The following is a 22,726-nucleotide window of genomic DNA, read 5'->3' as shown; positions in this document are numbered from 1 at the left end:
CGGCCCGGCCCGGCCCGGCCCGGCCCGGCCCGGCCCCCCGCGCCCGCCAATGGGAGCCGGGGGCGGGCCCGCGCGGTCAATGGGCCGGCCGGGACGCTCCGTCCAGGTGCGCGCTCGCGGCGGGGGGGCGGCCCCGGGGGCGCGCTCGGGGGCCGGGGCCGCGCTCTGGGGCCGGGACACTGGGGCACGGTCTGCCCGGGGGCTGCGCCTGGGGCAGGGGCTTGGCGAGATGCGGCATCTCCTGATATACCCCCTCTCCCCTACCCCCATAACACCCCACGTTAGGGACTGGGGTGGGACTTTGCTTAAAACCCTGAAAAGAAGCCTTAAAAAAAAAAAAAATCTAAAATAACAATAATTTTTAAAATCGTAAGATTACGAGGAAGGGCTGAGGGAGCTGGATTTGTTTAGTTTTGAGGAGGCTCGGGGGGAATCTCATCACTCTCTACAATCCCTGAAAGGAGAATGTAGTGAGCTGGGGGCTGGTCTCCTCTACTGTGACTGCAGTGAGAGGACCAGAGGAAATGGCCTTCAGCTGAGACACGGGAGAATCAGATTAGGTACTAGAAGAAAATTTTTCACTGTTAGGGCCATCAGGCATTGGAATAGGTTGCCCAGAGAGATTGAGGAGTCACCATCCCTGGAGGAGTTTATAAGGCATCTGGATTTGTTGCTGGATGATGTGGTTTGGTGCTTTAGTGGTTATGGTGGTAGTTCTGGGTTGATGTTTGGACTCGATGATCTTAAAGGTCTCTTCCAACCTAATGGTTCTATTTTATTCTATTCTAAATAATAAATGCTAAGGGTAAAACCCTAAAAACAATCCTAAAACCTTTTCAGTGGAGGGTAGGGAGAGGACACCATGGAGCCTGGTTCTGCAGGCCCTGGCTTTACCCACTGGTCTGCTCCTGTCCCTGCTCCCATCCCTCCTGCGTGGCACAGGTCGGATGGGGCATTGAGTGACCTGGTCTCATTGGTGGCATCCCTACCCATGGTAGAGGCCTGGAAGGAGGGGATCTTTAAGCTGCCTTTCAACCCAAGCCATTCTGATTCTATGAGTTAGGCTTTCTCAGCCTGCAAGCCCCTTCTGCCTCCCTGCCTGCAGCTGCAGGATGACCTTTCTGTTTTTCAGCATATGCTTTTCAGAGCACCCTGGCTTGTGAAGCATTGCCTGGTTAAACTGGAATTGAAGCAGGACAACGCCAGTCCCTCCTGGTCCAGAAAAGGTACTCTTCAGCTCTCTCTGTGGGAAATGGCTTCAAACAGCAAACTGAGTCAGGGCCTGCTGCCCTGCCATGGCTCACTGGCAGAGGGAAATGCCCCTAGCTGCTGGATGCTTCCTGCTAGAACCAACCCCCACCCATCAAACTGATTTAAAGCAGACTGAAAAAAACTGCTTCTGCATTTGCTTTCCTCTGCTTCTGCCTGTCTTTTAACACTCTTGTTTTGTAGTTCCTAGTCTGTAAAAGCTAGAAACTTTCTGTCAGCAGAATAAAAGGGAAGGAACCACCATTTTCTTGCATTTCTAGAAGCCATTCTGGTACTATGAAATACCATCAAGCCCACCCCAGGAAGCCCGATAACGCTGTGCACACACGCCAACAAACACAGCCTGTGCCCTGGGGGTGTGCATGCTCCAGCACTCCCAGTCTCCCCAAACCTGACAGGACAAGTGTCGAGGCTGCAGGCAAGCATCAGCACCACTGGCAGCAGCCTAAAACCTGAAAAAAATGGTGTGGGAGGAAATTTTAGTCCTAAAAATATCAGTCGCTGGCGAGCGCTGGGAGGGAGCTGTGCCCCCGCTGCTTGGCGCTTTGCCTTGCGCCTTCCGTGGGCTCGGCTCCCACCCTTGGTGCCCATCCCTGCGCCGTGCCAGGCTCACAGCCTCCCCTGTCTGCACAGGGCTCTGCTGCGGAACCGGCCCTCGGGAAACATGGGCAAGGGCTACAAGGTGGTGGTTTGTGGAATGGCCTCAGTGGGAAAGACTGCGATTTTGGAGCAGCTTCTCTATGGAAAGCATACTGTTGGTGAGACATTTTTACTTTTGGGGGGAGGTTGTTTCCTTTTCTAGCATCTTGTTCGGTGTGGGCCCCAAAACACCAATAATGGAGGACTGCGAACTGCGCTGAGGTGAAGGAGGAAATGTGGCTTTGTGGTATCTCTGGGCTGTTCTTAAAATTCATAGTCCCTTGCTTATGGATTTTTAAAAGAATCTTGGAGAAGAACTCATTCCATGATGTTCCTGGTAATAAAATACAAGAATGTTTAAAAAGAAACACTGAAAGTAGGTGATGTGCCGGCTGCATATTTACAAAAGAAATATCTCCTTCCCTGAAAGATGCCGTAGATGCCTGAAAAATAAATAGCTGTCACATGATGAGTGTAGACACTGTTTAGACTTTTGTTTCACATTCTTAAAGCTTTATTTTGCTTGGTTTTGGCTAACACTTAATCAAAGCTCTGGAAAGAAAAACAGCTCAGCTTTAGGTTCCACATTCTGTGCTGAATTTTGAAGGCCAAGGTTCTCTGCTCTCTAAGAAATCCTCACGGGGAAAACAGACTTGACAGAGGAACAGGGGATGCCTGATATTTGCTGTGCACAAAAGGAAGGGAACAAAGGCAAAAGCGGCATGTTTCCCTCTGTTTCCACATTTGGCTTTGAAAGGAATGGCAATGATCATCAGGCTGACAAATTATTCCTGCCTCACCTAGAAACAAGGGGTGGCACCAGGGCTTTGACAGAAGATGTTTAGTCACTTTGCATGTTTTTCTTGAGCCAGGTAAATTAGACATCGGGATAAGTTGTTGGATAGACACAAGGATTTCTAGCATGGTGCTTTGCAGCACTGCACCTTTAAAATGTGTGGATGGGAGGAATTTGCTGGCAAAGCGATACAGAACTGTGTGCTAATACCCGTGTTTAGAAGGAGGATTTCCTCTAATGTTGCAGCAACATCTGTTTCCAGCATCCTACTGAGTGCTAGGCACGTAGCCCTGTGTAGCTTTCAACGTGAAGGCTGCAAAGCTTTGCAGGCTGAAGGTTTTTCCCTTTGCTGCCAACCTGCCTCCCCTCTGTGCTGGGCTGTGTGACTGTCAGAGACACCCGAGCAGCGTGAGCAAGGCCACGTTACTTAAATCGTATTGCCTTGCATTAATTCCTGCCTCCTATTAGCAATCCAGGCAGGAAGGATATTCGGGTGTTGCTGATCAGAGGAGCTATTTATGGAGCCAGCCATGTACATGATTATACAACGTCATGGACACTGGCTGACATAACCGGAGGGAGGCCTCGTGCCTGGGGTTTAGCCGTGGGTGTCCCTCTGTCACTCCCAAATGCCCTGCTCCAGCTTGGCCACTGAGCAACACAGACCTGCCCCATGGCCACCCTGCACTTAAAAAGATAATTTTTCCTTGCCTGCAGCTCTGCTTTTATTTTTTGGAGTTACTGGTAAAGGAAGGAACAGCTGATAGCAGATGGGGAGTGCAAGGGGAGAAGGAAGAAGGTAGTTTCCTGTTTTCTGTGATTTTGGTCAAATCGTGTTCTTAAGACATTCAGAGAAAGAGGACAAGTAGCAGAGTCAAGATCAAGATATGGAGAGGGTCATTACAGAGCTGCTGCACCTCCAAGAGATGAGTGGCCACAGCCCAGCAATTTTGATTTCCCCTACACAGGCCATCAGGCACATTTGGAGAGATGGACCAATAAGCTGGTGCTTTTGGCAGTCCTGCTGAGTGGTCACCATCCTCCCTGCCTCTTCCTCAGCACACAGGCAGTTGTGGCAGAGGTTGCCTGAAGTATGGGCTGGTGGAAATGGTTCCCAGAAGACCTTCAGCTGCTGTTCCACTCTGTGTTGATTTAACTCCCGAACTGTAGAGGCAGGATGCCATTGTGAGGATCTCCCTGTGCAAAGACAGAGTTTGAGGAATGGCGCGTCTTTGACTGCTCCTTAGCTCAGCTGCTTTAAACTGCACAGTGGTGCTACCATTGCAGGGGTGGCCCTTCCCCACCTGAAACATGATTACAGGGTCTTGATCCTCGTTTCCTAAAGCTTGTGAGCTTCCGAAAGCGGACATGTACATCTTGGCTGCTGGCCTTTTTGGCCGGAGGCAAGGAGGGACCAGTATGTTTGCTGAAAGCCTGTCTGTTCAGAGCCAACCAGCAAGGCAGCTCACCGGGCATGGCAACATGGACACAAGCTGTTTCAAAACCTGTGCTTCCTGACTGACGTCAGGAGCAGCTCTGCGGCCGCTCCAAGGGCCCCGGAGCCGTGGGGAGGATGGCCGAGCCAACACGGGGAGTCTTTCCGTTCTGATGGCAGGCACATCCTCCTCTCAGTGACAAGAGGCGCGCTAGAACCTGGTTGGAGGCTCAGAGCACAAGGTCTGCTGCCATTCTCTGAGGTGTCACAGCTACTGTCACGAGGGTCTCCTCCTGGCTGTAAGTCAGCCATGAGTCTGTCAATGCTCATGTGCCTCCTGTTGATTTTCCTGTAAAAAGGAGTGGTGGCACAGCTGGTGTCAGGGAAATTATTAGAGTCCTTGGAGGTTTCATGCTGCTATGTAAAGCCCTTGGTTTTGAGCCCATGCTCCTGGCTGTGTGCTTGGTGATGGTGCTGTAAACCCAGTTGCACTGTTTCTTTTCCTAGAAAAACATGCACCTTCAGGTTTCCCTGGCTCATCATGGGTGAAGTCCTTAAGTGCCACTGTTACTTACATGGTCAGCAGCTAACACTCTTGAAAAGGCACTAAGATTGCTTGAGATCAAAGAGGAAAAAGTACTCAGGAAGGAGGAATACCCCAAAAAAGAACTATTTGTGTCCCTGTAGCGTTTGAGCGATGATGTCTGGTATTGGATTTTGTGCTAGGCTTAAACTGTAAGGGAATTTGCCTTGTGTCCCAGGATGAGAAAGGAGGGGACAAATAGATGAGATGCTCTCATAGCCATGTAAAATAATGTAGTTTTTTGAACCATTTGACTCGATGATCTTAGAAATCTTTTTCAGCTGTAACTATTCTATGATTCTGTGATTGCCTGGTACCTGGGATGATCTCTCTTTTTGGGACTTAAGTGTTGTGTTTGTCCAAATCCTCCACCTTCTTGCTGTCCTGAAGAAAGAGGGGCCAGTCTTATCTCCTCAGCCATGAAAAGGGTCCTTGACTGGCAGCAGAAGATAGTCCCACTAAGTACCTGTGGTACCTGGCACTGCTTGGCCTGACCTCTCTTGACCAGGCTAGCAGGAGACTTGCTGGCTTAGCTTTGGCACAGGGCATGTCTGTAAAGAGGATGGATATTTTTCCTTAAACAGTGTTCCTGTTCAGTGATGGTGCAGAAAGGAGTATTCCTTCTGCCTTTAAAATATTTCTGGCCTCTCAGCCTATACTAAAACTTATCAGCTGAACAGGAGAAGGTGAGAACTGTCCCTTGCAGAAAACTTTTCTCTGCCTCCTGGCTGTGTAAACAGCTGGTATGGTCAGGTTATTCATAAGCAGCTACTTCAGATCCTCTTACTAGCTAGGAATGAAAACACCATATATTGCTGTGGTAGAAGCCATAATGAGAGAAATTGCCTCACTTGTTCATCTGGAGGATTTGGGGTTTTGGCTTACACTTTGGATGTGATGGAGGCTAATTAACCTAATTATGCATTCATAAAATTATTATACATTCATAGAACCATAGAATGGTCTGTGTGTTAGAAGGGACCTTAAAGATCATCTCCTTCTAACCCCCTTGCCATGGGCAAAGACTTTTTTCATCTTTACTTCTTAAATTAGAACTACCTGGTGATAGAAGTGCGGTCAGCTTTGCATTTTAGAAACAGATGAAAATGGAACTGAATGTATGTAACTGAGGGTCACAGCCTGGCTATTTGTAGTGGGACCAGTACTTCCCTAGCAGCTAAATCTAAACAGATCAGCTCTTCTTGAAGTTTGTCCAGCTCTTTCCCAAGTCAGGGATCCTCTGATACACTGTCTTTTGAGATCTAAATAAGAAAAGCCTGTTCTGCAGTTTACAAATGTAAGAAATAGCAGGTTTTAGGAGCTCTTTGCTGAATTCCTCTGGAAAAGGGGAAAAAGAGATTACACAGGAGATCTTCAAAAGTACTCAAGAAGACAAAAAATTTGTACTGCATTAATGTTCAAGATCCAGCTAGGAACTTTTGAAATTCCATCCCTCTTGAAATTTTGATTTACTTAGGTATTTGCGATCTATCTGCTATGCCTAGCCTGAGTGTGCAGTATTCATTAGTATATTGAGCCTTTTATTTTCCTCATTGGGAAGCCACAAGGGGTTGTAACAACACCCAATTTATGACTGAAGCTTCCCGTTGCAGTTCCTCTGTGGCAGCTGCTGGTAAAAAACAACGACCTTTCTGCCTCTCCCAAGATTTGCACCAGCTAAGGAGGTGCTAGAGAGTGGCATCACTTCTGTCTATTCCTCCTTCCCCTCTCCAGCATTTTTATATTTTTTGTTTTCAAAGGAAGTGTGACATTGTGCACTACCTTGTTAGTTCCCCTACACCCCTCTAACTTGCAAACCTGAGAGCTGGCCCACAGTAGTGCTCTGCTCCATGGAAAAACTACTCAAGCTGGCAGCAATCTGCAGGACAGGAACTTCCCAACACAAGCTGCTCACCCAGGCAGAGATGGTGGAAGGATGCCTGGGTATGCCAGTGAAGGGAAAGAGAATCAGGATCTTTGCAGCAAGGAGGATGGGATGGTGCCAGCACCTTTCTAGGGCACTGACTAGTGTTGCTTCTCTTACAACAACCTGCCTGACTCTTGTTTGAATGGAGACCTAGGAAGTGTTTGAATGGGATGCTACTAACAAGTGTAAACATCATTGTCAGCAAGAGATGGCTGTTACATGGTCTGGCCTTTAGGAGCAGGACCTAGAATAAGGTGACACAGGTATTTCTAAAAATTATCTATGTTTACTTAGGAAACTACTTGCATATAATCTCTCCACCAGTGCATGTAGGTGACATTTCACCTCTGGAATCTGATACTGGTGCATAAATTTCAACTCCCTCCTAAGTGCCCCTCCCACTTCACATCAAAATTTGTTGCTCTATTCTGCTGAGTTAAGTCCCAGGTCTTAAATTTTCCTCTTAGTTTTTAAGTAGGATGGATGTTAAAAGACATACTTTTCTCTGCTGCTTTTAATGCCATTAGGAAGAGATTGTCACAGGGTAAGCTGGATATATTAGAGGCTGTTGAATTACAGTGTAGCATTTAGAGGATGAAAAACTGTACAATATTATTTGTTGGTTTTTAAAAAGAAAACTTAGGTACTTATGGTTCCTTCCTTCTTGCCAAAGCCGTGTTTACTGATGGCAGATATTTCCTTGAACTGTCTGTACAATGCAACGTGGCAGAGCAAGAGTAGTGCTGTGTCTAAACAACAGTGCTGTATCCAGAAAGGGATTTGTTACTACCTCAGTCTTTAAAAATGCTCCTTTAACACATTCTACAATCACACAGGATGCATTTGTGCTTCCTCTTCTTATTAACCTTTGCTTTGTCCTTCTGTTCTTAGTTTTGCTCCCACACATTCGCGTGGCTATATTTGGAAGCAAGATAAATCAAATCATTGGAAACCTAATAAGAGTTTGATCTATGAAGACTGCACAGAGAGGGGCAAAAAGAACAGCTTGTGCCACTTTCCTGCACAGGAATGCTGCATACCTCACGGGAAACCAGCAGCGTGGGTGGAATGCTTTAGCTTGTTTGTCAATGTGAAGTGTTTTGAATAGTGTCACTGAATATAGCAAAATCCTTATTTTCATAGGCCAGATAATCCCTTGTGTTTTCTAAAACAATACACTAAAATGGTCCCTTTTTGGCAGACAAAGAGAATAAAGCAGAACTCATTACTGTAGTCCTGCAACAGCAAACAATTGTATATAGGAGTGCAGTGGAGGCAAAAATGTGGGTTGCAGAGGGCTTATATGAATACTTAAAACCAACTCTGAAAGTGGCCCAGCTACACTAGACATAGATTGTTTTGACCTGTAACCTTATGCACCTGCATCCAGGACGAACACAAAGCCAAGGTGATTTATGTGTTTTCAGGTTTGGGTTAGGAAAAATAATTTTAATTAGTTCAAAGCAAGCTGCCTTGAATTACTTCACATTTACTGTGTGGAGAGGAGGGGGGAAGGAGGGCCAGTATGCAGATAGTCAGGGTGGAACAGGTGATACGTATATGAAAGCTTGTTACCTTGTGCATGCTCTTGCCTTGCAGTAAATGAACTTGTTCCTATTAGCAAATCTGAGTAATTTTAAATCCCTAGGGGATGGAAAAAGCTCACTGTGTATTTGAGTAAATATAGTATGCAACTTGTTTGCCTGCAAACATCCCCTTCCCTTTCTGGCTTATTTTCACATATTGGTTAGTTGTACCACCAATAGACATTAATTTCCAGAATTATTATTATTATTATTCCAGCAGTCTTCTGGAATTTTATTATTCCTTTGTCTTCTGCCTCTGCAGTATGATCCAACTCATTATGAGGCAAAGAAGTAGGCTTAAGATGTTAGTACTTGACTATCTGGTGTTCCCTGGCTGTTGTTCCAAAAGGGTATGTTTGGGCAGGCTCGTTTTGCAGCATGTTTGGCACAGAACTGGTACAACTGGGTGGCCAGAGTTTGGAAAACTTGGGAAGAGAGCATATATCTTATCCTATTCTAAATGTGCATGTTGTATAGATTAATTTTACAGGCATAATCATGTGCTTACATATTAATGTATTTACAGTGTCACTATTGGAAATAGCTAGTGCAGTCATCTGTGAATACAGCCCTCCATGGAGATGCCAGGCAAGGTCAAGGCCTGGTCAAGTCACTCTTGAAAGCTACTGTGGGGCAAAATTCTGCTGCACTGCAAGGAATTCTTATAGTGAGGTTGTATTTACAGCAGTGGAACATTCCTGCTTGTTTTCAAACAGGCTTAGAAGAGGGTGCCACAATGGAAGATGTGTATTTGGCATCGGTGGAGACAGACCGAGGCGTGAAGGAACAGTTGCGGCTTTATGACACCAGGGGTCTGCAGGAGGGTGTGGAATTGCCCAAGCACTATTTCTCTGTGGCTGACGGCTTCGTCCTGGTGTACGCCGTGACCAGCCTCGAAGCCTTCCAAAGAGTCGAACTGCTCAAAAAGGAGATCGACGTCTTCAGGGACAAAAAGGAGGTACATGCATGGTTGGCTAAATGCTGTATCGGTGATAGGAAGTTAAGGTCGCAGAGCTCAGGAAAATGAATGTACCCACAGCCTTGGGCAACCCAGCAAAAAGGAGGCCTTCACATGCCAGGGAAGCTTAATTCACATGCCATGCAGGTCATGCAAAAGAATGCTTTTTTTTTTTTTCTCCTTATTTCCTCTACTACAGCTAAAATTCAGTCAGCTGAATGCACCAGCCAGGACACTTATGACTAATAAAACATATGGTCTACAGCAGTGCAGCTCATGTTTTTTTAGATATTGTACAGGGGAAGTCAAGTGCATAGAATAATATAAAGAAGGGCATTATCTTTGTTTGTTTTGTATTCGTGTACTTGATGGCTTACAAACTAGTGTAATTGACAATGGGTCTCCCAGACATTAGTCAATTGGCAAAGCAGCTTTAATGTATTTTAACAACCATATTGAATCAATTCAATTGTGTGAAATGACTGCTCTATTTTCCCTTAGAAAGCAGCTAGTGTTTTCAGCTGACAGTGTTCCAGCTTAGCTAAACAAATATAACTTGCATGTGGCATTAGCATTACGGCTTTTCCTACAGTATCTATATTCTGGAGTAGTTTTCCCTGTTTAATGTCTTTAGCCTACAGCTTTCCAAATGCCTGTTCTATGCTGTTTAAAACAAAAAAAAAAAGCATGAAGAATTAATTGGATAATGGTAGGGAGAGACTTTGCAAAAATGTAGCTTGGTGTGTACTGACAGCACACAGGGTGGTGGAGGAAGGCAGGCTCAAGTTTGACGGCAGATGAATGTGCAGTCACAGAAGTATGTTAGGTGGTAGGGCTGGTGTGAGCTGCAGCCTGTCACGTATATCAGGGATACAGGAGTCAAGCATAACTCCCCTGCAGGGCAAGGAAAGGTGGACAAGCAGGAATTTTTTTCCAGGCACTCTGCTTTATGAAGGCCTTGATTTGGTACTATACACCATGTTGTAATGCAGAGAGGGAGTTACAGCCCCAACAGGATCTGCGTCCTGATCATCTGTGTAGCCTGTCAGAATTCTTCTCTCTCATTGCATGCAGGTATATTAGAAAACAGTCAATTTGCTTATCCTTTTGGAGAGCTTAAAATTGTGATTTTGACTGAGAATAACATAGTTTAAAAAGTGGTGGCCACAGTCAGATGGATAAAATAGCTTTAATTCTTGTGATTTCCATTAAAAAATAGGCTTTCAGGTGTACAAGGTGAGATCAGGAGTCCTTCCTTAAGGTAACTGTTAATCAGCAGATTAATGATTTTGTAACTTAAAGTCTGGCTCCGCTAGAATGAATTCTTTACTGAATTGGGGATGTATCTCCACACATGGTGCTTCTGAGCTGGCAGAATTTCAACTCGTTGAGTGGCACAGTCCCCTGTTGTGTGGCAGATGACAGAAAGCACTGATGGCTGGTTTCTTGCCTCTGCTGGCTGTGGGGGCTCTCCAGCACGCACCTTAAAGCCTGGCCAAATTTTATACTAAATAGAGGTTTTGTTCTCTTATACTGACAGTGCTTTGCCATAGCTAAAATTCAGCTGGAGCATGTGGTAAATGCACATGCTTTCAAAGCCCTCACAGAGGGGGAAAAAAACCCCTAAGCAGCATTTTTCCAAACACCCTGGCCTACTGTAGAAAAGAAAGGAAGCCTCAGACCTCACAGGAACAGGACAAACATCTCTAGCTGGAAAGAAGTAGAAGGCATCCTGGAGTTAGCCTGATGAACAGGAAAGAGCAAGCAGGTGTGGCCACAGCAAACCCCACAAATCATCAGCAAGAGAGGACTTTATCACTTGATCTTTGTCAAACCACTAGTGTAGAGATGAAAACGGAGTTTGACTAAGGACCTTGAACTAAAAATATAGTCATGGTTTCCCCTAAGAGCTGGTGCTGGTAAAACATTTTTAGAAAACAGTTGAAACAAGGAGGAGCAGTGGCTTCATGTGGCCAGCACTGCCTTTGGCACTTCCTAGAGCTGAAGCACTGGGAAGGCTGCATGTACTTACTGAGCTCAGCCACACTGGACTGTCTGGGTGATACACAAGTCACTTGATGGATCCCTACAACTGCAGATCTGAGTTGATACCCCTGTGCTGCCCTCCTTGGCTAACCAGCTGCTCTTGAAACTGCTCCCCCAAGGATGCTGCTGGTGCTTATCTGCCACTCTGAGCAGATTGTCCCCTTCAGTCCTTTGGGTGGCTCTTGGTGCCTGGGGCTGGGCAGCTGGCAGGGCTGAGCTGGGAGAGGGGCTCCATAGCCCAGCCTGCCTGGTCTGCTGGCACAGGTGGCTTTATTTATATTGTGGGATGGGGCTTGGGAAAGAAACAAACAGGACAAAATCCACCACTGTGGGATCCAGGCTTTCTCTGCTGCTGTGCATTTTTTCATCTCTCCAGCATCTGCTGCTTAGACCTACTCGGATATCATGCTCTTATCATTTGTCTAGGGCAGCTCAATTCCCAAGTAAGTGGAGAATAGGGCTGTTTAACTTTGGATCTCTTGGGTATTGTTTCCCTTCAAGCAATCACTGAGGGCGGGGAGCGGGGTGGCAAGAAGGGGAAGTCCTGCATATCCTATGATTAAAACTAGCTTCCAACCCATAAGTAGATGAGGCTAATTCAAATCCCAGACCCTGATCTTCCAAACTACAGGCAACTTACCTTGTGCCAGTGCTAAGTTACAGAACAAGTCTGAACTGTGTTGCTACTTGCCTGCTGCTTAAAAGGATTGTGGCTGGTGGATGGTTTTGGTATTAAGCTCACCCTCTTGTTTGGTTTGTAGGTTGCAGTTATTGTCTTGGGAAACAAAACTGACCTCCTGGACCAAAGGCAAGTGGAAACAGAAGCAGCACAGCAATGGGCAAGGGCTGAGAAAGTGAGACTGTGGGAAGTGACTGTGACAGATCGGAAAACACTGCTTGAACCCTTCACCTTTTTAGCTAGCAAACTGTCCCAGTCCCAGAACAAATCAACATTTCCCTTGCCTGGAAGGAAGAGCAAAGGGAATAACTGTGAAAACTAGACTAGCTTAGCATTGTCTCCTGCTGCCAGGTCACAGTCTAAGTCCTTTTTGTGCCATTTGCTCCTTGCAGTTTCATTTAAAGCAATAATATCATTCAGCAATAAAATCAGCAAGCTTATAGCTAAGAGGCATCGTTCCTTCTCACAGACTTGGCTTGAAAAAGCCACTGTTGGTAAAAGCCTCAAAAAGCACTTTATGAGAGCAGTTATTTTGCAGCCAGCATTATGGAGGAGGAAGGGATAGATGGATACCTCTTAGCAGGGCCTTTTACTATGCCTGGATACAGCCATGTTGAGGGACAAATCAACAAGCTTACCAGTATATAATCGCCCTGCAGATCTATAGCCTGTAGTCACAAAAAGTATTAGCTGCAATAAAGCATTCAGTTTGGAAAGGTGATATATTTGAAATGGCAACAGTTCTTTTACCTTGACCTTAAACAGGGCCATAGGGCTTTTTGATGCTGCAAGAGACTGAGATCAGTGTCTTGCTGTAGGAAAGGGTATGGAGTGGGAGGAACTGTTACCAGATTTAGCCACTGATGTTTTGCTAGTGTCTGGAAGAAAAAAACACCCCCCACATCTTCTGGGAAATACCCCACCATGAACCTTGTCAACAAAGTCTAGTAAGCAGTGCTTTCAGGTCAGGAATTCATTTGTAGAAACCAGAAAAGCTCTCAGAGCACTCATTGATTGAACAACCTAAGGACAACACAGGTATGGGTTCGCTCCAGCATGTCCACTGCAAATCAATCACATTCTCATAGGTGGTAATTTTACTGAGGATTATATGGATCAATTTTGTATGCAGGATGTATTGCTGGGCTCTGCTTAGGGCACGCTTACCTGGCTGCTCAGGTAAGCTGCAGCAATCTGCCCTCCATAGGCCAGATAACAGCTGGTACAAAGTGCTGTATGACTCTGCAGGTGGGGGCTGAGGAGGGTAGAAGGCTGCCTTTTTGCAGACATCCCTGTGGCAAATGCCCAGAAATACCTGTACAAATGGCCCCGGTCTTCATGCGCTGCACATGGTCCGGCTGCAGGAACACAACTGCACGTGCTGTGTTTGACTTAACACTGGCAAACCTGTGTGCTGGAGGACTCTGCTGTCCCAGGCCAGCCTGGCAGTAAACTGAACTAAAGGGGATATACAGGGTGACAGAATGAGCCACTTTTCCCAGAGACAGGAGCCAGATTTTTGGCATCTAACAACCTGCTGTACTAATTGATGCTAGCTTTTCTTTATATCTGAAGGCAAGAGCAGGGAGAGAGAGTGAAGTACCCAGTTTCTGCATTTTCCACTAAATTAATCCTCTTTTGAACAAATACTAAGAATTTCACTGTGAATCAGCAAAACCACAAGCAATATTTGCACTGTCATATCATAACTGCTAAATTGTGTGCTTAATGATCACAATTAAGCTCATAGTATTGCTCTTCCTGAATACTGATTAATAAAGCCTGTCAGCACAACTAAAGTCTGTCAGCATTATTAATGTCAGAGCAGCAGTACACTTCACTGAAAATTAAGCAGGAATCCCTACCATTATAATGGAGGTAGACGAAACTGTTTATGCGCTTTGCTCAATATAGTTTGAATTGCTGTGGCCAAGGAGTAAGATAAGAGAGTAATTATGAATGAGCAAGCTTTTGTAATGCCCTGCTAGGAACATACAATTGTTTCCATTGCAACACTGCAGCTGAGTAAGCACTATAGCACGACCTCCCCCCACCTGGCCAGTAATAGTCATTGTCCCCAGCAGTGCTGCAGGATGACACTCCCTCCTCACTCATTTCCTACTGAACACACGTGTAAGTGTACTCCAGGCTTCTCCCTACCCAGAAGACTCAGTACATGCTTGCATGCTTGGCAAGTGGAGGTGACTTCAGAGCAGCAGTGGTTCACCTCCTCACTGCAACCTCTTACCAAGGAGTGGGTCATGTTCCTCTTCTTCAGCTCTGCAGAACCCTTTTTCTGGAAGGGACTTCCATCAGCCTTGAAGCAATCAAAATAAGTGAAGATGTCTACTAATAGCACATCACTAAAGCTGACCCTTGAGCCAAAGGAGTGCATGTTGACAAGTCTGAATGAACTTAAAATGCCTGGAGATGGAAAGAATGGGGATGACTGGTTCCTGTCCAGCTCTGCATGCTGCAGACTTGGTGCCAATTTTTCTGCCAAGACTGATGTCACCTGTAGGCTGCCAGAGCTGTGCAGTGCAAGTGTAGTTTGCTCACTTGCTCCACTGGACTCCCAGGACCTGACTGTTTTAAGACAGGCAAGAGAAACAGATCTTCGAAATGACTAAGGCCATTTTTCCAAATAGGCTACATAAAGGCAAACACATTTTCTTTGATTTGGCTAAATTTAGAGTTTAGATCGAGGCATTCAGATTAAAAAAAAAAAACCACCCACTGTTTTCTTTCATAAACTTATTCTGATGTTTTTTTCTAAATATTATAGTGTTTTACTGACAAGTGACGGAAAATCTGGTGTCTTGTCTACAAATGATATGCACACAGTGGCTGGTACTGAGTAAAAATGAAACTTGCTGTAGTAGAGTTTTACACAGGGTTAATAGGCAAAGTACAGAGTATAATGTGATAGCTAATGGGCAGAACATGTATTTTTTTCTTACTGTTCCACTGACTCAAACCCTGTTCTAGGTCACTGGGTTTACTTACCTGCTGCAAAACTAGAGTCCTTTCACAAGATAATGGAGAAAAATTATTATAAAGAAGAAAAACGAATTAGGAAACTAAACCGTCTTTCTCTCTTCCTCTAAAGCTTCTACCCTGCTGAATAAACACTGTACAAATCAGTTGCCCCCACCAGTTACAACAGTTAATTTGACATGTCCTAGTGGCACAAAGCAAGAAGCTGGCAAAAACCTACTGAGAGATTAAGCCATTTACTCTTTACTCAGTAGCAGAGAGGGAAAGATTACCAGAGATGCTCCTAGTGTTATGTAGATACCAAACAGGCAAACAGCTGAGGGAACTCATACACCAAAACAGGCACTGTGTCAAATGACAGCAGTTCAACTGATGAGGGTAAGGTGCTACTATCCACAGCCGCCCAGCAAAGGAAAGGACACCTTTAATTAACAGACCACTTTGGCCCAATTTAGATTTGCTCTGTATCTAGATAGGAAGAGAGGTACTCAAATGAAATACATACAGAATTTTTTTTGCTCCAAATCCGAGAGTGCAGATGACCACCCAGCACTCACAAGAATGTCGCAAGGTGAAGCGCTCGCCATGTGAAAATGAATCTGTGCTTCCGGCCTGTACCTTAAGGGAGTGGTTACAAATGCCATATCCACAATTAACTGCCCTCTTGCTACACACCTCACTGTAAACACTATGTCTCTAGGAGATAATCTTTATAGGTAGTTAAAGGCTCTACAGATCCGCCTTTACGGTGTTGTCTGCTACCTTACCAGGGCACGATTCCTTCTCTTCCAAGTGTGGATAGACCACTCCATCAGAAAAGCATCAAGAAAAGCATCTTTTCTTCCTTTTGCTTCTGGCCTCTTTCCCTTCCAGATAGCTTACACTTTTCTGGTTGTACTTTCAAACAACATGCCAGTCCTGCAGAGGCAAGGCTGTGAAAACTTAAGCTAAAAATTAACTATCATGGACTCTGTGGCAAGTTACCTCCTCATGGCCAGGTACCTGCACAACACTTAATGAACACTTGTGAAGGTCTTATGCTGTCATTCATTGTATGGTTGTCTAGAAGTGTCTTCCTAAAATAGCAGCAGTCAGTGCACTCACCTGCAGATCTCCCTTGTCCTTAACCACAGCATAAATCCTCTGAAGCGTACAGAGACACTATTCTAGCAAAATGACAAAGCAAGGGACTAAGCAGAGATCTTTTCTTCTTCTTTTTTTTTTTTAAACATCTTTTTATTAGCACAGTAACAAATGCAGACTTAAGTAGCCCACAACATACAACCAATCCACTGAGTGACTCCTATTCCACACCTTACAGTTAAACAGCTTAAGGTATTTCACTACAGGTTACCGTAAGTCCTGATTAAACCCTTTATTCTTTTCACAAAGATAGATTGGCTTATAAAATAATACATTAACTACTTCTCATTTCATATATGAGGCCATATATCCACCTCTCCATATCACAGATCATGAGATGACAGTCTTTAAAAAGGATTTGTTAAATACCAATGTGCCCTCCATAGGGAAAAACAATCCCAACATCTTTTTACAAAAAAAAAAGAAAAAAAGAAAAAAAGAAGCTCAACCTAGAACAAAATAAATCCCTCAAACCCAAACAAACAAAAAGCAAAAACAGTGTGTAGAGTCTTGAAAGGACTTTTACATAAATGTCAACCTATGTACCTGTACAAAATTAAGCTGTTTTAATCTTTTACATATTGCAAGCAAAGTGAAAACCAAAGAAGTCTAAGAAGTTTACATTCTTCTCGGTACTATATGTGAGCTAATATTGCTGAACTAATTACAGTCTTAAAGTATGCTATTCCAAATCCTAGCTGTCTACTGTAGCAAGATACCTTAAGTTACAACAACAAAATCTTAGGAAATAAAAGACTGAATAAAATCTGTTATAGAAATACCCTACTCTTTACCAGCACCCTCCCTCCCCCCACCCCTTCAAAATCATAAGCAGCTCTTTCCATCACAGACAAATAATGTAAGAGTTTGAAGAAAATCCAATTTATGTAGCGTATCTTTTGGTCCATTGTCTGGCCATTCTGTCATGCTCTGCTCTGTTAGTCATATACTGAGTGGCAATGCTTCCAACCAGGGGGTCAGCTGAAAAGGAAACACACCACTTATTTCAGACAAGTTACTGAATAAAAACTTTTAAATAAAGCTGAAGTGTGAATTTCATACAAGGCAAACACACAGGCAAGGTACACTGTAACAACCTAAACATACTGAATTGATGATCTGTATCTTCTCTGATTTTATGTATTTATGGTGATGTACTAATCTGTAATTTAATAGAGTGAAATGCCAATAAAGTTTTAAGAAGTTTAAGACACAACAATCAGTCATATTTTGCATTACTGAAGGTTTTCACCAATTCATGCATTTCAGGTTTATTTTATTCCTTCTAAGGGTGACTGAGATACTCATGCTAAGTGTACTTGTAACAAAGTAAAGCTGCCTTCTAGGAAAGACAAAATCTCAAGAAGGGGTTTAGTACAAGTTTAGTACACTGTTAAATCTTGCCTTTCTCTCCTCTTTAGACATACAAAAATGCAGTCTGTAAAATGACTTTAGACATGAAAACATATTCCTCTTAACTCGTGTGGACAGTGGGTGGGTTAGAGCAGCAGTGATGACCACTTGCGGCATAGTTGGTCACTTTTAAATGGATGATGGAAACCCCCCATTTTCAGAACTGTTTGTGGCTCTTCAAGCTCCGTTACTGAATTACTGTAGCCCTACAGACCAGTGAAGACTGTGTTTGGAAGGGGAAGGATTTTCATGTGCAGGAGGATCGCTTGTTTCCCCATGGGTCAGCCTGAGGAGCAGTGAAGAGCAGGCTGGTAGGGGATATCCCCCTCCACCAGCTCCAGCCCCTCTCTGACTGCCCTGGAGAGGGAAATGTGCTCCACCGGAGGCAGGAGCTGAGCTGGCCAATACCAGTGGAATGAGGAGGGCCACGTTATTTAGGTGCTGGCAGGAATGCAAGGCGGCAGGTGGACTTACCGGGGTTACAGTCTGTGAGGAGGGAGCAGATGGAGAGGAGAACTTTAGAAATGGTTAACGCTGGACTCCAGTTGTCTTTTAAAATGTCCAGGCAGATGACGCCTTGGCTGTTAATGTTACAGTGGTAGATCCTTGTCCGGAACGTTACCTGCAAGAGAGGGGTGTGAGCGGGTGTGCCGGGGTGCCGCAGGCTGTGGGGAGGGACAGGACAGGAGCTCCAAGCGAGGGAGCGAAGCAGCGCCCGGGCGCGCCGGCCCAGCCGGGTCCCGGCCTGACCCACGCCGAGCTCCCCGGGCCGCCGCCGCCCTCTCGCGGCGAAACAAAAAAGAGCCGGATTTAAAACAAAAAACGAGTAACTCTCGGGAGCCAACTTCCACGCATAACCCAGGTTGTGGTGGGTTTACATTTTTTTTATTTTTTTTTTTTATTATTATTATTATTATTATTTGTTTTTTGTTCCCAATGACAAAAGGGCCCGGGGCCTAACACCAGCATTTTTCTCCTTCTGAACTCCCAAGGATTTGTAAAATCTTCCAGACAGGCCAAGGCACTTGGAATCACAGCTTCCATCGCTTCTAAGAGGCTCAGCAATGGGGGAAATTAGTTAGATTTACTTATTTTCATGAGCTAGGCAGCTTGCCACAGAAGTTACCTGAAAGGGAAACACAAGCAGCAGGAGCCGTTCTCAGAACACCATGGGACCTGCAGAGAGGCCCTACCCCGACTCACTGAGTGAACAGTGACAACAAATTTGGTGCAATTCGCACGGATTAGGATTATGCACATGAATAAAGTCTGGTGGGTTCGTGTCCTAAATCCTCAAAATTTGTCAGCTATCCACACCTAGAAATTTTATTGTCTGTTTATAGGTCACAAGAGAATTTGCAAAACACACTTGGTAAGCGTGTGGTATGACAAGAACACACTAGTGCTTTCTCTTGAGATGGGACCAGCCCACTCATAAAACTTGCCAGTCAATCCTCATTTTTTCTACTGCCTTTCTGGTGCAAAAAATTTTCCTGCGACCCTCCCTCTCACAGGCTTAGGGAGCAGGCACAGGGTGGGGCGTCACAGCTACAGAACCCTGGTGACTGGCATGTCCCTGTGCACTGAATCTGTGCAGTGTTTCCAAGAATGCTCCCAATGCACAGAGCACATGGGCTATTTCTGGACTTCCAAAAGCGGTTACTTGTCACACAGGAGACACCCACACTACATGCTTGGGGAGATTTTATGCTTTATTTCTTGTCAGCTGCTTGGATTGTGGATTAAAACAGGAAGCAAACAAAGGAAACCCCGAATCCCTGCACGTTTGCACATTATGAGGGAAATAGCAAAATGACTGCAAGAGAGCAGACATGTGTTACCCTCCCACACCTTCTGCAACAAGCTGCCACTCCAAAACCAAGAACTCCTGATGCTTTCTACCTAGGGAGCCTTAGAGGTACAGCAGACAAGAAACTTAAATGACCTTTGTTTCCCAGATCATCTAATCTTCGGAGGAAAGGCAGCAATTACTCCCTGCAGTCACATGGAAGTCCACGTGCACCGGCCTGAGCAGAGGGTGTATCTGCCTCTGCCCTACCTGCCCCAGCCCACACCGTTCAGGGCAAAACATCTTCGTGGCATTTGCAGCTACTGGCAATGGCTCTGCCTTGGGTTCCTGAGCAGCCCTCAGCCCAGCCCTGCTGCTTGATCAGTATTTCTGTGTTTGACCTGCACCTGGCCTCTTTCCAAGGTTTCTAACTGTAAATGACTTAACAATTTTGACAGCTTGAACACTTCCAGAAGTAGAGTAAGCATGGAGTATTTCCAAACTGATACAATAAGGACCAAATTAACATAGGTCAACAGTTCTAATTTGTAAAGACAGAAAGTTGTTAATCTTGACTCTCAGCACAAAAGCTAAATACTCTGTAGACAGTCTCTCAGTCCATTTGACTAATAACTGATAACAAAGCATGAATGCTGCTCGCCTTTAAGAGTAAGTTTAATTTTAAATTATTTTTCATGAAGGGGGAAAGTGAAAATGAAAGAAGACTCTCACATACTTGCAGAACAGCCTGGTTCCTTAACACACCTTAAGATGTAATTCTTAAGGGATATATCCATGGCACTAAAAGCAGTTTCCTGCAGTTAGAGGAACTCTACCAAGCACTGTGGAAAAACTCTAAATTTGTTTTCACTTTAGCAGCAACTCAGAACTAGGATGGTGTTAGACACATGTAGTCCAGCTGTTTGCCATTTACAATTTTTGCTGATGGCACAAAAGCCAGCCGTGCAGGGAAACCAAATGGAACTGCAAGAGGGAGAAATTGGAGGCCCACTTGAAAACAAACAAAAATATTTAAAGTAAATGCTCATTACACGCTAAAGAGGAAAAAAATCTCACCTAAACCTAGTACATTCAGACCAAAATCAAAAGAAACTGAGTTACTTCGAAGGTAGTGAAGAGAACAGCATGTGGAATAGCAGAAAAATACAGTGTAATTGAACAATCCTTTGGAAATGTCCCACCTGAGATTACATTAATGCAGTAACTACATGGAGTTAAGCACCGCTTTTGAAAAGACATAAAAGAAGCTAATCTCAACCTTACCCTGAAGTGATAGCAGAGGTTAATTTACACAAGCAGCAGAATAGGAGTGGGTGGAAGGAAGTGGTCAGAGGTTATTAATACAAATGATCAAAGCACACACACCAGGTCAACACAAGCTACTGTTTTCACCTCAGTAAATGAAATCTAAACCAACTATAATGTAACTCTTGGGAAAATGTCCATTGTAATAGTACAAATACTGAACTCTTAAATTCTAATTATACTTGTTTATCAGATTCTTCTAAATCCAGGCACACCCAGCACGTGCCTGACTCATTTGCTATTTGAAACACAGGCAAAACCAGAATACAATACAAAATGAGAAAACATAAAAAAGCAGAGAACATATTAACGCTAACATCTTCAATGTGTTGTATAGAATGCTCAATTAAATGCAAAAGAACCCCATTATACATATTTAGGACATGAAAGAGAGTATCCATCCCTGTATCAGATTTCTCCCACTGAAGTTCCTTGTATTGTGCAACACATTTCCAAGTAAAATTTAAAATCTTTCATTTCTCCAACCTCAAGCACAGTAGTGCAGACCCTCTTAATATCCTCACAGGAATCTAAATGTCACTTCTAGCACAGTCTTTTGGCTCTCCTACAGCAACATCCTCTCCAAAAGCATTTGCTCCAACACACTGAATCAAACCCTCATCTGGAGCTAGACCTCAGTCCTCAGAGTCTACACCTGTGTATCCTTCATCACATATCTCCAAGATGCTCATCAATCACACAGCATATGTCAGTGTTTATGCCTCAACATCTTTTCTCACACATATTCCTGAGGGCTTGGAAGCTTGCCAGGATGACCATTTTCACCTAATTTTATTTAAGTAAATCTACTAATGACATTTCATTTTCAGGTTATGAAATGTGTTCAAGTACAAGCACTTCACCATTGGGCAGCCCGCCACAGCAGGAACTGTCCTCACTGGAGTTACCAAAGACTCAAAGAGGTTTTCTTCTATTGGTCTTACAGGGCTTACCAAGGAAGATTCAAGGGTTACTAGTCCTTTTTCCTTACAGAGCTTCATCTTTTCAGACATGAAGGCTTTTAAAATTACATTCTACTCTATTTTAAAATTACTCTACTGTTCTGTGAGTGTTTATCATCAAAGAGATATACTTTGATGGTATAAACAAAAACACTGGGTTTTGTTTCAACTAGCTGTTTCTTTATTTCTTGCCCTAAAAGACACTTATAAGAAGGCAACTTTAATTACATTAGCCTACTACTTAAACATGATCCACAGACAGTATTTACTCGTTACTGCAAGTAGTTGGACAATCTGAAATCAACGAAATAGCAGGAATAAAGCAGGAGTGATATGATAATCATATTTTCTACATTAGCATTGATTAATACTAGTGTCGATTTTAATACAGGAGCAGCTTTGGTTCTCAAAGGAAGGTTCTTAATTTCAACCTGAAGTGCCCTAGTAGAAAAAGTGAGTTCAATTATAGCACCACCATGCTTTCTCTTACATACCATCTCAACGAGACTGAAGCTACATGCATTTTACTTCCATGCATACATGAGGTTTGTAAACCAACTTGGACTTTTCTAAATAAAAGACTCCATTTAAATGAAACTGCTAGTAAACTCTCTATTGAGGCCTCAGTAAGCAGTGCCTATCTCTTTGGTGTTTTAATCCCACCGTTCCCTTCATCTGGGTGAGGGTTTAGATCCAAAGATAAAGACAAAGGGATCTCAGAGCAGAAAGCAGGGCTGAGCTGGAATGACACAACTGTTTATTAGGGTCTGCATTGGGGAACTTGGCATACAGCTGCTGTCTCAGCAGCTCTGGTCTTGCAAGTATGGTCTTGCAAGGCCTCCTACTTGACCCTCAAAGCAGCATGGTGGGAAGACGTCTGAGAGCAAGGGCTGCAACTCTAGCTGGGGCATTTGCATTATCCACCCCACCAGTGGCAGATAATTCTACCCAGATGGAACTGCTGAAGGGAGAGGCTGCCGAGCAGGCCTCAGACTTCAGACTGTGCCGAGTCCTTTCCCTGGGCTGGACAGCCAGCAGGCCTGCCTGCAAAAGGTGTTGCCCAGGTGGGGGACCTCCTGCAGCAGCTGGCTGAGCTGTAGGAGGCAGTGAGAAGCTTGTGTGGCATCAGGGCTGCTGAGGAGGAATCAGACAGTTGTTCCAAACACTAGAACACTGGA

The 22,726-nt window shown here is 44.4% G+C and overlaps 2 protein-coding genes across 6 annotated transcripts in view; one reads left to right on the top strand and one right to left on the bottom strand.

The window, feature by feature from the left end:
- The first annotated feature begins 2 nt into the window (after window positions 1-2).
- Window positions 3-16,561, top strand: NKIRAS1 (NFKB inhibitor interacting Ras like 1). Of its 2 annotated transcripts, XM_058833720.1 has the most exons (5): window positions 75-106; window positions 1,133-1,226; window positions 1,903-2,027; window positions 8,952-9,193; window positions 12,001-16,561. In XM_058833720.1, exons 3-5 carry the CDS (start codon window positions 1,934-1,936, stop codon window positions 12,238-12,240), a joined length of 576 nt encoding a protein of 191 aa, XP_058689703.1. In that variant the 5' UTR covers window positions 75-106; window positions 1,133-1,226; window positions 1,903-1,933; the 3' UTR covers window positions 12,241-16,561. The 2 variants fall into 2 exon arrangements, with proteins under 2 accessions (XP_058689702.1, XP_058689703.1); XM_058833719.1 differs by lacking the exon at window positions 1,903-2,027 and having other exon boundaries at window positions 3-106.
- The window catches only part of LOC131576736 (ubiquitin-conjugating enzyme E2 E1), a 45,600-nt gene continuing 39,351 nt past the window's right edge, over window positions 16,478-22,726 (bottom strand). For all 4 annotated transcript variants that reach the window (XM_058833714.1, XM_058833716.1, XM_058833715.1 and 1 more), the window contains exons 5-6: window positions 17,946-18,093; window positions 16,478-17,039 (exon numbers count right to left, since the gene is read on the bottom strand). In XM_058833714.1, the coding sequence (XP_058689697.1) occupies window positions 16,942-17,039; window positions 17,946-18,093 (246 nt within the window). In that variant the 3' untranslated portion in view covers window positions 16,478-16,941. The remainder of the gene's footprint in view (window positions 17,040-17,945; window positions 18,094-22,726) is intronic.

Source organism: Poecile atricapillus, chromosome 2, assembly GCF_030490865.1.
Source record: "Poecile atricapillus isolate bPoeAtr1 chromosome 2, bPoeAtr1.hap1, whole genome shotgun sequence".
NCBI classification, from domain to species: Eukaryota; Metazoa; Chordata; class Aves; order Passeriformes; family Paridae; genus Poecile; species Poecile atricapillus.
The sequence above is the reverse complement of the archived record's forward strand: the minus strand, read 5'-3'. Positions and strand labels throughout refer to the sequence as shown.

Coding starts and splice junctions, on each gene's coding strand:
- NKIRAS1 (XM_058833719.1), top strand. CDS start 50: ATGGGAGCCGGGGGCGGGCCCGCGCGGTCAATGGGCCGGCCGGGACGC. Junction 107..1,132: donor GGCCGGGACGCTCCGTCCAG/GTGCGCGCTCGC, acceptor TCTGTTTTTCAG/CATATGCTTTTCAGAGCACC. Junction 9,194..12,000: donor TCTTCAGGGACAAAAAGGAG/GTACATGCATGG, acceptor TTTGGTTTGTAG/GTTGCAGTTATTGTCTTGGG.